The sequence below is a fragment of the Vigna umbellata genome, chromosome 3 (assembly GCF_029865625.1).
Source record: "Vigna umbellata cultivar VRB3 chromosome 3, Vumbellata_1.0, whole genome shotgun sequence".
Classification (NCBI taxonomy): domain Eukaryota; kingdom Viridiplantae; phylum Streptophyta; class Magnoliopsida; order Fabales; family Fabaceae; genus Vigna; species Vigna umbellata.
In genome coordinates this window covers 6,068,396-6,082,226 of record NC_142167.1, presented here as the reverse complement: position 1 = coordinate 6,082,226, position 13,831 = coordinate 6,068,396, and the positions used below count along the sequence as shown (strand labels likewise).

At 33.4% G+C, this 13,831-nt stretch overlaps 1 protein-coding gene across 3 annotated transcripts; it reads right to left on the bottom strand.

Moving 5' to 3' along the window:
- Positions 1 to 1,456: 1,456 nt before the first annotated feature.
- On the bottom strand, positions 1,457 to 6,815 carry LOC148201494 (uncharacterized). Of its 3 annotated transcripts, none has more exons than XM_088109906.1 (4): positions 5,895 to 6,815; positions 5,046 to 5,781; positions 2,712 to 2,787; positions 1,457 to 2,621 (listed from the first exon to the last, which is right to left on the bottom strand). In XM_088109906.1, the coding sequence occupies exons 1-4, from the start codon at positions 6,281 to 6,283 to the stop codon at positions 1,732 to 1,734; spliced, it is 2,091 nt and encodes a 696-aa protein (XP_087966032.1). In that variant the 5' UTR covers positions 6,284 to 6,815; the 3' UTR covers positions 1,457 to 1,731. The 3 variants fall into 3 exon arrangements, with proteins under 3 accessions (XP_087966032.1, XP_087966031.1, XP_087966030.1); XM_088109905.1 differs by having other exon boundaries at positions 1,457 to 1,498; positions 1,719 to 2,787; positions 5,895 to 6,812; XM_088109904.1 differs by having other exon boundaries at positions 1,457 to 2,787; positions 5,895 to 6,810.
- Positions 6,816 to 13,831: the final 7,016 nt, after the last annotated feature.

Genomic DNA, 13,831 nt, shown 5'->3' with positions numbered 1-13,831 from the left:
CTTATTTCCTGATTTATTAAAATAAAATATTATTATAAAATATTTAAATTTAGTAAAATAAAATATTACTATTAAATATTTACGTGGGTTAATTATAAAATTACTATAAACTATTCAAGTTGGTTAAAATAAAATATTACTATAAAATACTTAAGTTTGTTAAAATAAAATATCACTCTAAAATATTTAAGTTGGTTAATATATACTACTACTATAAAATATTTAAGTTGATTAAAATATAATATTACTTTAAAATACTTAAGTTGGTTAAAATAAAATATTACTTTAAAATATTTAAGTTTGTTAAAATATAATATTACTATAAAATATTTAAGTTGATGAAAATAAAATATTATTATAAAATATTTGAGTTGGTTAAAATAAATTTTTTCTATAAAATATAATTATATTAAAAGTATTAATATTAGATTTCATAAAATATATGTTACTGCTGGGTTCAAAATTGTCCCCATTAGATTCAAAGTTGTCCTCCCATGTGATATTTGAGGAGCATCTCTAGGAGTTGTTCTTACTTTCTGTAGTTGTTCTTGCTCACGGAAGCCATCTCCATCTTTTGTCGCGACTCTTTTGTTTCTTTATGAAACCATTCATGTTCGGCCTGGGCAATATCATTCAATCTTTGCCTTGATGATTTATATTTTTGCAATTTACATTTTAATAGTCTCTTTATAGTCTTACTTTTGCTATTTTAATAGTCTCTGTATAAATATTTGTTTTACATTTCTTACTTTTTCAAAGTGAAACATAAAGTAGAGAATTCGTGAATAATAAGACCTGAGGCATATGTGAAGTGGAGATTTAGTTTGGATGAAGATGTGGCCCTTATAAGAGCTAGAGAGTGGTTGTTTGATTCAAATCTTATCCATGAGGCTTTTGGGGAACAAAGAAGAAAGAGAAGGGTGGAATGGATGAGCTTTGACAAATAGGGTTGCCCGTTGAATAAAAAAAACGATAGTGGGATTCTAAATCGAGAGATCACTTTATCCTATTTTAAATTTAAAATATGGGAGAGGTACAAATTCCAAATATATAGAGACACACAACACACGTTTTCTACTACTAGTATAAAATAAAAGTATAACACATTTATAACTTTATTAATTAGATACACGCAATATTGGTAATTGTAAGAAAAATAAAACACCAAATCATAACGGTCAGTATTAAAAAGATAGTTACCTCTTTAGGCGGTTGTTATCTCTACCTTTAAATTTGATCAATGATGTGTTTCGGTATGAGGGTATATAAAAAAAAATTCTTAGTTTACAGTCGGATCCAATTGTGAATTAAGTTTTATTTTGAAACTGGATTTGATGAAAGAAGAGTGACGATAACTTTACCAGACATAACTTGAAAAATGTTCAATTGGACACAGAATGCTATATACGTGATGGAATGGACTGGTTGCATCAATTGGGGAGTAAAAAGTAAGTGGTGATCAAAACGAGCACAGGCACCTGGCACTGACTATGCTTTCCTGTTAAACCAAAAAATCAAGAAAAGCAGTCCGCGGAAGGACAATGTTGTTACAAGGTTTACCAAATCAAAATACTGTTACATGTACCGGCCAACTGACTACAAGCTACAGCTGATCAATAAATTAGCAGTATAAAACAAAAAAAGAAACCCATGCTTTGGAGATAAAATAATAATAATAATAAATAATAATATACAGAGGAAGGAAAAGAGAGACTAACTATGAAACTTGAATCATTTCTTGGAACGTTTCTTGGGTCGCTTATCTTTGCCAGCACTAGCACTATTTTCCCTCCCACGCTTTGAACTTCCTGCATTTGTCTCTGCTGCCTTCTTTGGAGGTCTACCAACACTCCTCTTCGACTGAGAGCTGTTCTCGATGTTCTTATTCCTTTTATCCGCAGACCCTGATCCCCCTCCAACGCCATGCCTTGATGCCCTTTCTTTCCCTTTATCCCCTTTTACATTATTCACCATTTTCTTCTGCTCTTTGGCACCAACACCACCTCCACCTCCCTTGCTGCTGCTACTACTTCCTCCTCCGGCACCACCACCTTTCACTGCGTCCACTGAAGTATTTCGCTTTATCCGTTTCAAGAAATCTGCAGCAGCACTCCTCTTCTTGTCTGCCCCTCCCTCTGCTTTGCTCTTCTCTGGTTTAAGACTCTCTGATGGCTTGTTACCCGAGGACCCCGCCTTAGGAGTGGAGTTAGAGGGAAGTTTCTTAGTGTTGAGGTTCTTGTTGCTCCTTCTCAGACTTCTCGCTCCAGTGACAGGCTTCTCCTTGGCCTTGGGGGGCTCGTCTTCGTCTGTATCAGAAGAAGAAGGTTTCGTAGGAGGTTTTGAATCAGAAGGTGCCCTTTCCTTCTTGTCGTTGAAGATGGGTTGGTCATTCTTTTGGCCAAAATTGGTCGAGGAAGGTTTCGCTGACATTGAACTGCGTTTGCGGCAAACCAATATGGGACCAGAGGCTTTGTTCTTGGACAAGAGAGAATCTGCTTTGGCTACTGGTATGTTTGGAGGGAGTGAATCGCTCTTCCGGGGGATAGGGTCGGATTGTGCTTGGCCGTGGTTCTTCATCTCGGTGGTGACAAGGCGGTGCAGCTGCCTTGCCGCCTGTGACTCTGGAGAGTCAACGGGGAAGATGACGGTAGCGTTGGTGAACAGGAGGAGGAGGTCGCGGAAGAATGCACTAGTGCATGAGAAATACTGACCTTTCTGGATTCTTGATTGTATGGTTTCCATGTCCAGTGGCTGTTTCACTATGTCTTTGTATCTGTCCGACTCCAGCTGCCACAAGAGACCACACCAAAATATGTTCACTAAATTGTCATAATTGCACGAACCTACATCTAATATCCATTCAAGGTTAAATTTTTAACATGCGAAACAGGTATTTTATCCTGCGAAATCATTGGGCTTTTCGTCAACATGTACAAATACTTATTTTTATTAGCACACGTGTACATATAATGTCCACTCAGGAAACATATATGAGTTTCTAAGGTCTAAGGGTTTGGTCAGATTAAAAATTGAATTATTATAATATAGATAAAACATTTGATTACTTGCAATTAATTTTTGGGATATATTTAGCAATAAAAAGATCTTTAAAATAACCATGAGAGGGCGCACACATCTATGACCGCGCTTTTGCTGTTTCAACGAGAAAGGACGAGCACAGGAACAACCAGGGAAAGGGCACAAAAAGCTACTGTCCATTAGTATTTCCACTACCGTACAGATTTTCTTTTTATTATCAAATCCAAACATTAACAGCTTAGTGCCAATTCGGTAGCATTCCCGTCCCGTCCAATCCACACATTCGATTAGACAAAGAACATTAAATTGATTACATTTTTTAATAAAATACTAATTATAATTATATTATTATATTAACTTAGTTGATATTTACATTTTTATATAACAGTGGAAACACATCTATATCCACGTTTTATCATAATCATTAAAAATAATAATATAATAAAGAAATACTTTTTATGATTTTATTCTAGGCAGTTAATTAAAAATTAATTATACAATTTAAACAGGAAAAATAAATTTATTCATATTAAGAAAGATACGTATAATTTTATTATAGATAATTAATTAAAATTTAAAAGTAATTATAAAATTTATAAAGTAAAATAATAAAATAATTTATATTAAGAAGGGTATTAATATTAATAAAGATAAAATAGGTAAAAACATGTAGACAAAAAAAATGTCATGAGGCAGTTACAAAACTAATAATCTCTATCAAATAGGTATAGATGCATTCTAAATGGATAAATAAATATCATTACAAAATTATTACTCTATCTGTGCGAAATTCATTATTCATAAATATATAATAAAGGAAAATAGATGTTTAGAAAGAAAAAAAAAGTAAACAGTGAATGAAAAATGCAAATAATAACTTGCAATAAGCAGGTTTACTCTAAAAAACAGAAAGTATCCAAATTTAATATTCAGAGAAGACACAGTTGGATGACAAAGACTCGTGAACAAACACGTCACCGCCGCGAAGCATGGGCGCAAGAAAAGGGAACGAAAAAGAAAAGTTTAACCAGAATAATAATTAAAAATAAACTTGGTCTTGGTCAAGTTGTTTATTTTGGGTCGTAGTAAATAGGATTTAGCCCAAAAAGCTCTCCTAGTAGTGGGCTTATGACGATTCGGTCTAAAATAATTTGTGAGCTCGTTGCATGCGGCTGCACTCAAATACTGGGCTCACAAAACTACATATGGTAATATTGATACTTACTTTCCTTCCCACATTTAGGGTAAAATAAAGTAATTTTCTCGTGGGAGAAAATTAAATTGGCCTTATTCATTCTATTTTGGCCATGGGATAATGAGAAGTTATAATAAACATCTTCCAAATTAAAAGACTTCCATGTTTCACATTGAGACCCGACAGATTGTACTCCCATGTTCATAATAATGGGCGGGTGTAGAAAGAAATTTATAAAATTATTTATCCAAATAATGTAATTAATTTTACCTTCTGACATATTAACGATATTAAAAATTCATCTCTTTCTTAAAATAAGTGCCATGAAACAATACGAACACGGCCATGTGTTATCTACCATTTTCGGCCGTGGGAAACTATCAAATCTTTAACTTCACTTTAGTCCTAGAAAAAGAAACTAGAAATGGATCCTCTCATTCGTTTTTCTCTTTATGATGAAATTGAATATATATCATGCTCTTTCAATTTTTATTTTCGATTCGCTCTTTTCTATTCACAAATTCCATACCCATTAAAACCAATCTGTTTCAAAAGTGGTCCCCTTCCGTTGGACAGTCACGATTTTAAAACCTCTTGCTTGCAATTAAATTTTACTTATTTAAAAAAATATATTTAATTTCTTTTAGTTAATTATTAGTGTAGGAAACATTTTGTATATATTCAACGTGCATGTATTAAAAAAAAGTAATTTGTTTTAATAATAAAAGAATGAAAGATTATTATTATTATTATTTAAAATTTGAAAGAAGTGAATTACCGGTTTTATCCACGAAAATAGTAAATGGAATACCTGGCTCTCAAGACGACTCTCGATTAATGAACAATGCTCATGTCCCTTGATCAACTCCAAAATACCAACCAACGGTTCTGATTTAACCGCTACCTCTTCGTTCTCCGGCAGTGTAGAAGCGCCGACTCCGCGACCGTCGCCGCCGGAAACATCTTTTCTACGTCGCGTCTTCCTCTTTCGCGTCAAGCTGGCCGAGCTCTGCACTTCGCTGCTCTCCCTCGTCCCTCCCTCCCCGGAGTGAGCCACCGAGTCGTGCAACTCAGACGAGTCATCATCCTGCTCCACCTTCCTCTCGCCACTCGGAGGCACCGACTCACACGTTGGCACCTTCGCCAAGGCATCGTAGCTTCCATTATTCGATTCCTCCCCAACCGGTTTTCCCTTCCTCGCAACCGGGTCCACTTCTTTTGAACCGGTCTGAACCGGATCCGGTTCGACTTTTAACTTTGCATCACCTTCTCCGGTTTTATCAAACCTCGAACCGGTCGAGTTAGACTCGTTAACTGATTGATTCTCCCGGTCGGATTCGTCGCCCGTTGTTGGCAACATCTTGTCAGCGTTTGCGGTTCTCTCCGGTCCGGAATTCGCCGGTCCAACCTCTTCAACTTCTCCGCCGGTTTTGTCGTTTTCCGGCCGCACTTCGCCGGGAACCGCCAGATCTGGTTTCTCGCCGTCTTTACCGTCATTCTCTTTCGCTTTCTCCTCCTCCAGCCTCTTCACCTCCAACTGCAGCGACCTTGGTATAAAAAAAACGGACCATTAAAAAAAACAAAAATTAAAGAAAAAGGTAAAATTAGATCTAAAACCTAAAAAGAATAAAATATTATCAGAAGAATTTCGGAGATTTACATAATGGAATCGTCGCGCCGCTGGACCTCGCGGCGGAGCTCGTCAACACGGAGTTTACGCAATTCGTCCAGCCAAGGGACGTGATCGGAGTTGTCCCCGGTGGCTTCGCCGTCATGTTGCGGCGGCGTAACACCGTCGTTGCATTGGTCGGCGAATCGGCGGCTGAGATCGTGAAATTTCTGCTCGCAGTGGCGCGCCGTGGCGAGGAGGCGCGTGGCGCGCGACTGAACCTCCATGGCGACGGTGTCCCAGTCCTTGAAGCCATGGCGGTTCACAGCGAACGCTAGCAACAACTCCTCCCACGTGCCCCACGCCTGGTTATTGTTTTGGTTTTGGTTGTTCTCTCTATCAGGTTCTGCCTCTCCCTTGTGGTTTTGGTGGTTTTCCATACGCTACGAGAAAGAAGAAGGAAAAAGAAAAATATGTTGTGGTTTAACCATAAACTGGCTCTTTCCAACACCCGCCTCCTCTTCTCACACCTCTTCAAATCCAATATCTTAATTATTATTTTTTAAAATAATATTTATTTTGAGAAACTAAATTAACTTTAATTAAATAAAATTAAAAGCAGTCATTAGGGTTTTTTCTTGCTTTTTCCATGGCTTAAGGCTCCTAACAAATCTCTCCTAAGCGGTGGTGTGCTTTGAGTTTGTGGCTTTTGGTTGGTAAAAATCTTCCAACTTCATCGTGTCATGGCTTGGGGGCTGGGGTTTTGGACGCGGTGGTGGTGCTCTAGTGTTTTGTGTGTGATAGTTCGAGATTAGAAATTGTAACGTACCAAACCAACACTGTGCACTAACGTCTTCGTTCCACGGGTCTTACTTATCCTCAGCACATTACTCCAATGAAGCACTGAATTGAATTTTGCTTTCTACTTGCGACACTGACCCTTCAAATTGAATCGCCAATTTCTCTCCCTCCTTGTGCTTCGGGTTCTCCTCCAAATTGGACTCTTGACCCGCTTTTGGTTTTTCTTCTACCTTCTGTACTCTCTTCAGTGGCCCAATCTTTAGTACTTCCAATAAAGGCTCTGAAGCCCTGTTGTAATTTAAGTAAAACGAGTTACATGATTCTGTTCTGTCCCTTTTAATAACAAAAAGTAAAACAAATTTTGTGGTTACTGTTTTCAAAACTAAACTCTTTTTTTAATTATAAATTCATTACAACGTATTGTCATTAATGTTGCCCGGCCCATGTTGCACCATGAATCAGTTTATGGAGGGTTTATCTACTCTAAACCGTATATTACTATTAGTATTCATAAAGTATCCATACACACATGTGTGTATATATATATATATATATATAATACTATTTATTAATTTTCCATCAATAATTAGTATACTTAGTTTACTTTAAAAGTAAGTTGGTTACTTCAGAAAATCATTCTACAAGTGTTTAAAGTTTTCGTATAGTTCCTATTTTTCAATTGTGTGATGTAATTAATGGAAAATTTAAGACCTTGAATAACACACTAAATGTAAAAGGAGTAATTTAAAATAATGATAAAAAAAACATTTTATAAAATAGTATTTATAATTTTATACAGAATGTATTAACAAAACCCCACTTATCAATCTGCTAGCTCACTTTAGAGTACTAAAATATTATATCAGGCTGTTCTTACATCTTAAAAAAAATAATTAAAAGTGAGACGTAGAATAAAATTATAACCATTTTTGTTCACTGAAATTAATTGACGAGCTTCAAGTAGAAACGAGACAAATTATAATCAGCAAAGTGCGGTGAAACTTTTGAGTGATAGCTTGAGAAACTGGTGGTGTAAGCAATGTTTTTTTGTTCAAAACATAAATTTATTGTTTTAACTAAAAATTAAATATGGTTGTAAATTTTGTTTATTAACAAAAGTTCAATTTATATTATTATATTTTTGTTTAGGATTTTATAAATATAAAAAATATATTGATTTTAGCATTTAGTTCATTATTATAAAAATCAAAGTGTATATATATAATTGATTGTTGATTGTATTATTAAAAATTAAATATAATCAGTAGTTATATCAATGGATTAACTTTATATTCTGAAAATTCTTAATAAGTTTTTTCTCTTATATACGCATATACACTTTTAAATCAACTAATTATATATTTAAGAAGTGTTTTTCAATATTACACCAAAATGTACAATGATATATGTTGAACTTTTTTTTTGTTTGGAGAACTTATTAATTGAGTATTACACTTGATAAACTTAGTAAAATTTTCTTGCAATAGTTTAACTTTTTTTTTTACCCATAGTTCAAAATTATATCATTTAAACATAAAGGTTTAATCATGATAGTTCCTATTTATGTTGGGTTTTCTCAAATAGGTTTCTTTTTCTGTTTTTTTTCAATTGGATCCCTAAAAATGCAAAATCAGTACAATTGGGTCCCTGATGTTAAATTGGGTTAACGGGTTAAAATTAAGCTGAGTTGTTAATGTGATGTGGAATCAATAATTGACGTGGCACATTCAGAGCAGGTTACGTGGAACATGTGTAATTAAAAAATAAATAACAAGGGTTTATGAGAATTGAATTTAGGGTACTGCAAAACTGAACCCAATTTCTGATTGGAATTGGGTTTAGTTTTGGATTTCATGGTGAGACGCGGAGGCTGCTGGGATTTTATGTGGTTTATGTTGTAAGTTTCAAATGGATTCGTGAAGAAGGAGAGTCGAAGGTGAACTCGTGATGAAGAAGAAGATTTGCGATTGGGTTTTCGCGTAAGAGGGTTTCGTGGCAGCGTATTTCGCGATTCTATTTCTCTGGGTTCTCCTCTCTTTTCAAGTGTTCGCGACTTAGACTTCAATAAGATGAGGAAGATGCAGAAATCTATAATGGCCCAATCGAAGTCACTAAAAGCCTTTATCTGAATGTAGGAGTCAACAACAAAAAAGTCCTTTTGAAGGGCTGGACTTGATGTACTTAAGGATATGCTGCAAAGCCTTCTAATGAAATTTATTAGGTGCTTGCATAAATTGGCTTAACAAATTGACAGTAAAACACAAGTCAGGTCTAGTATTGGTGAGATAAAGTAACTTCCTTATCAATTTGCGATAAGAGTGGGGATTATCTACATAGTTCTTTATTTTATATAGAAAATTTGTATTACTCAAAAAAGGAGTAGAGCATGGCTTGCTTCCTAGCATTCATATTTCTTCAAGAATACCCAAAGCGTATTTCCTTTGATAAAGATGAATACCCTTCTTAAACCTAGCCACTTCAAAGATTATAAAGTATTTAAGCTCTCTTAGATTCTTGATTCGAAATTGATGGTGTAAAAGAGCCTTTATGTGATTAATCTCTGTCATAAAATTTCCTACCAAAATAATGTCATCTACATACACAAGTATGACTGTGAAATTTGTTGATGTTTTATCAATGAAGAGAGAATGATCAGATTTAAGAAAATATCAACATATTTCATAGTCCTACTGGCCCGTTTTCTTAGAAGATATAAGAAAGGTGGATGATTTTTTAAACCATTGCCTACTAGCTCGTTTTAGACCATATAAAGACTTAGTCTTCAAACTTGTACTTTTTCATGAACAATTAAACCAGGTGGTTGCTCGATGTAAACTTTTTCATTTAAGTCTCCATGTAGAAAGACATTGTCCACATCAATTTGGTGTAGGAACCAATTCTTTGAGGCAACAAGGGCAAGTAGTAATCTGACAGTAGTGAGTTTGACAACAAAAGAAAAAGTGTTTAAAAAGTCTATTCCTTATTATTGCGTGTATAACCTTTGTCCATTAAGTGGGCCTTATACCTTTCTATGGTGTCATCTGCCTTGTGTTTGATTTTGTATATCCAGGAGGAAGTTGAGTTAAATACCAAGTACCATATTCTTATAAGGCTTTAATCTCTCTATGCATATCATCCGCTCTCTCAGGGCTGACTTTGGCTTCATCATAGGAATGAGGTTCACTATTGGAAGTTATAGCTATGGTGTATTTTAAGTGTTTCTCAGACAAGGAGTCATAAGATAAAATGTCAGAGATAGGATAAGGAGTTTTGAAACCATTTTTTACACATAAGGATTTAGATGAGGATTGATTAACCTGATGTATGTAGTCATTCAAGTATCTAGGGGTGCTTTTAACTCTGATGGACTTTTTGTGATTATGAACTCTTTCACTTTTAGTAGAAATAATGTTGTTGGTATTATAATTTTCATTAGGGTTTTGGCCATTGTTGTTACTCCCAACCAGGCTTTGTTCATTAACAAAGTTATAACTGCATGAAAGATCGTTAAGAAAAATCATTTTATCCTCTTCATTACCGTAGGTTTCCTTATTGCTTTGCTAGCTTTTGTATGGGAAAATATTTTCATAAAAGATAACATTCCTACTTATAAAAATTTCCACAGTGTTGATGTCAAACATAATGTAACCTTTCATACCATTTTTATAACCAAGAAAAACGCCTTTTCTAGCCCTATGATCTAGTTTATTTATGTTATTTTCCAAAGTGGAAGCAAAGCATAAGCAACCAAAGGTTTTTAATTTGAGATAAGTCGAAGGAGTGTCATACATCATATCATAGGGAGTTATGCCATTAAGGACAGAAAAAAGCCTATTTATTAAATATATGGCATGAAATACAGCATAAGACCAATAAACATTAGGAATATGGATTGAAAAAGCAGGCTACGAGTATGTTCAATATATGCTGGTCTTTACGCTCCACGACAGAGTTTTGTTGGGGAGTTTCAACACAACTTCTTTGGTGGTCAATACCATGAGAGTCATACAAAGAAGTAGAGTTAAACTCATGTTCATTGAATTTTTAATGATTTTTACGATTTTATCAAATTGGTTTTTAATTTTTACTATAAAATTATGCATTAAATCTCTAGTATGACTTTTATTATGTATTAGGAAAGCCTAAGTATGTTTATGACCTTTACAATAAGTATGTTGTAATCATGAACTATAGTATGGAAGTATTTATGACCATGAACATAAGGAATGGAGATAGGCTCATATATCACAATGTATCATTTCAAAGCAATTAGTAGACAAATAATTACTTTTAGGTAAAGGCAATTTATACTATTTGACATAATGACATATACACAAGTAGAATCAGAAGGTGTTTGTACATAAGGGAAAATTTTCCATATCTATTCTATAATTTTGTGTTCAGGGTAGCCTAATTTATAATGCCACATATTAACATTTATACATTCATAAGAGAAAACAAACTTAGGGTTGAAATCTTGGTCAGAAATGGGAAAATATTGCAAGTAATAGAGGACATTGTAGACATTAGCACATTCAATCAACTTTAAGGTAGAATTGTCTTGTATTTGACACATCTTAGAAGAAAAATTTAGGGTGTAGTTTATGTTCCTAGTTAAATTTTGGACAGATATTAGGTTGAAAGAAAAATTTGGAATGTATAAGACATTAAAGATAATAAAATCTTTTGAAAATTGAATGGTTCTTACATGTTGGATAGTGACAATGAAATTATTTGGCGGTTTAACAGATATGAGTTTGATCTTGTGAAAGGTGACAAAATGTTTTTTCTCATAGGTCACATGATCAGTGGTCCTTGTGTCTATAATCTAAGAAAACATACCTTGTTTGTCTTCAGTTGTGTTCCTTTATATTTGACTGATGCTATATGAAGAATTATCAAAGTTTTCTATCATCTTTAGTAACTTCTACATCTGTTATCTGTTATGGAGTAAAGGAGTTGAACGCAATGTTAGTGTTTGTTTGTTTGTTGGGATGTGTCTCTGTGGGACAAAATCACTCTTGTAAACATTGACAGAGTTTCAGTCACTTTGTCTTCCTCTTTCCTGACTGTTATTGTTGTTACCCTTCTTGTACCATGGTGGATAACCATGTTTAGAGTAGCATTCATCCATGATGTGGTTCATCTTTTGATACTAAGAGCATTGTTTCCTATAATTGGGATTTCTTCCTTTCTTTCTTCCTTGGCCGCAAGATCCAGAACCACGTCCATGAGACCTCCAAGTCTATTCTAGTTTCCAGTGATTCTATTTGTCAACAGTGTTTGCCAAAATCCTTGTTTCAATGTTTTGATTGGTGAGGCCAAAAACTTGTTTTTCTTGCCTTTCTTTGCATAATGAGAGTTGACACAATTGATCTTGGGAAAAGACTCCATTAACAAGATTTGTGTTCTCATAGTGTTATAAGTGTCATTTAGGCCCTTTAGGAAACAAACAACATGTTCCACTTCTCTATATTTAAGGGAGATTTTAGACACATCACAACTATAAGGGACATCACAAGTACAACATGGTATGGGTCTAAGAAACTCTAATTCTTCCCATAGGATCTTCAAATCAATAAAGAATTGACTTATGCTTCTTTCTCCCTGTTTAATAGGGTGAATGTCTTGAAATAAGTATGAAATCTTGAACTAAGTCTGAAATCTTGAAATAATCACCTTTTGAAAATGTTTCTTTTAGTTCATCTCATAATTCTTTAGCATCTTCTACATATATGACACTTTCTGCAATCTGTAAAATAATCCAAGATAGGACTATTATTTTACATCTTTCCCAAACATCAAATAAGGGATAATTTCTTTGAGGTTTATTGATTCTTATATCTATGAATTTGATCCTGTTCTTGGAGAGAAGGACTCTTCTCATGTTTTTGCCCCAGGAAGCATAATTGATTTCATTTAGAACTTGAGAGATGAGAGTAAGGCTTGAATTTTCCCCAAGATGCAGGTAGAAGGGGCTGGAAGAGTTGATAGACTGATCCTTATGCTCCATAATACCCAGAACGAAAGAAAAATAAGTTAAACACTAGGATTCAAAGAACTTTGGCCCAATAGAGACAGAGTAAGCAACAAACCTCTTTTGATATCATATCAGAAATGGTATTGGGGTGAAAGGCAAGAGCGGAGAAAACAATCATGATAACAATAAAGAAAATAAACATGAATGTAAAGAGAAAGCTGACAACAAAATTTTTTTTATAGAAGTTGTTAATTTCTTTTTACAAGAAAGAAAAGGAAAACCTTAACTTATACAAGATTCTTGCAAAATAGAAAAAAAAAGTAAAAACTCGAAAACCTAACTTACCACCTATCTAACTAACTAATTATTGCTTCTAAGAAATAATCTCAACCAACATAACCATCCAGATAAAAAAAAATATAATGACTTTCAAACCCTAGAGATATATAAAAAAAAACCTTTAAAATAAATAGACAAATATGGTAATATATCTGTCTAATTTTATTTTTAATTATCGAATCAATTAAGCCTGTTTGCTTTTCAAAAATTACTATCACTCTGTATTTCGTTTTTAAATATATTTTCAGTTGTGTATAAATAATTTATTTCTTCACTTTGTAATTCATTCCATTATTATCTACTTATACCTTATTTCTTTCTAATATGTTATACATTCTATTACTAATATATACAACCTATAACCACTAAAAAATTAATTACATGAACAAATACAATTTATTCAATTTTTGACATTAACAAATACAATTTATTCAATTTTTATAAATTTTTTTTTAATAAATTTCAATACCTATTCTATTTTAAGAATTTTAAAAATTTCTATTAACAAATTTGATATTTTGCTATATTTTAAATTTTTTATTTTTTTTAATAATATTTTTTTTCTAAACAATTTTATATTTCAAACAAAAAACATAAGAAAAACTGTGTATATAGTAGAAGAGTATGGTTCATGTGCATATTATAACAAAAAGATGAGAAAGAGGCTACTGAAAAAAAAATTCTTTTATTTTAGTCCTCTTGTACCGAATCATATTAATTTTAGTCTTTCAAATGTATTTAAACTGCTTCAAAAGTGTGATATACTTCAAAATTAGAGTATTAAAATAAGGTATTTTTTTTTTTAAAAAGAAACAAACTATAACAAATTAGACAAACATAAACAAATGTTATGCATCCTAGGTTTTAC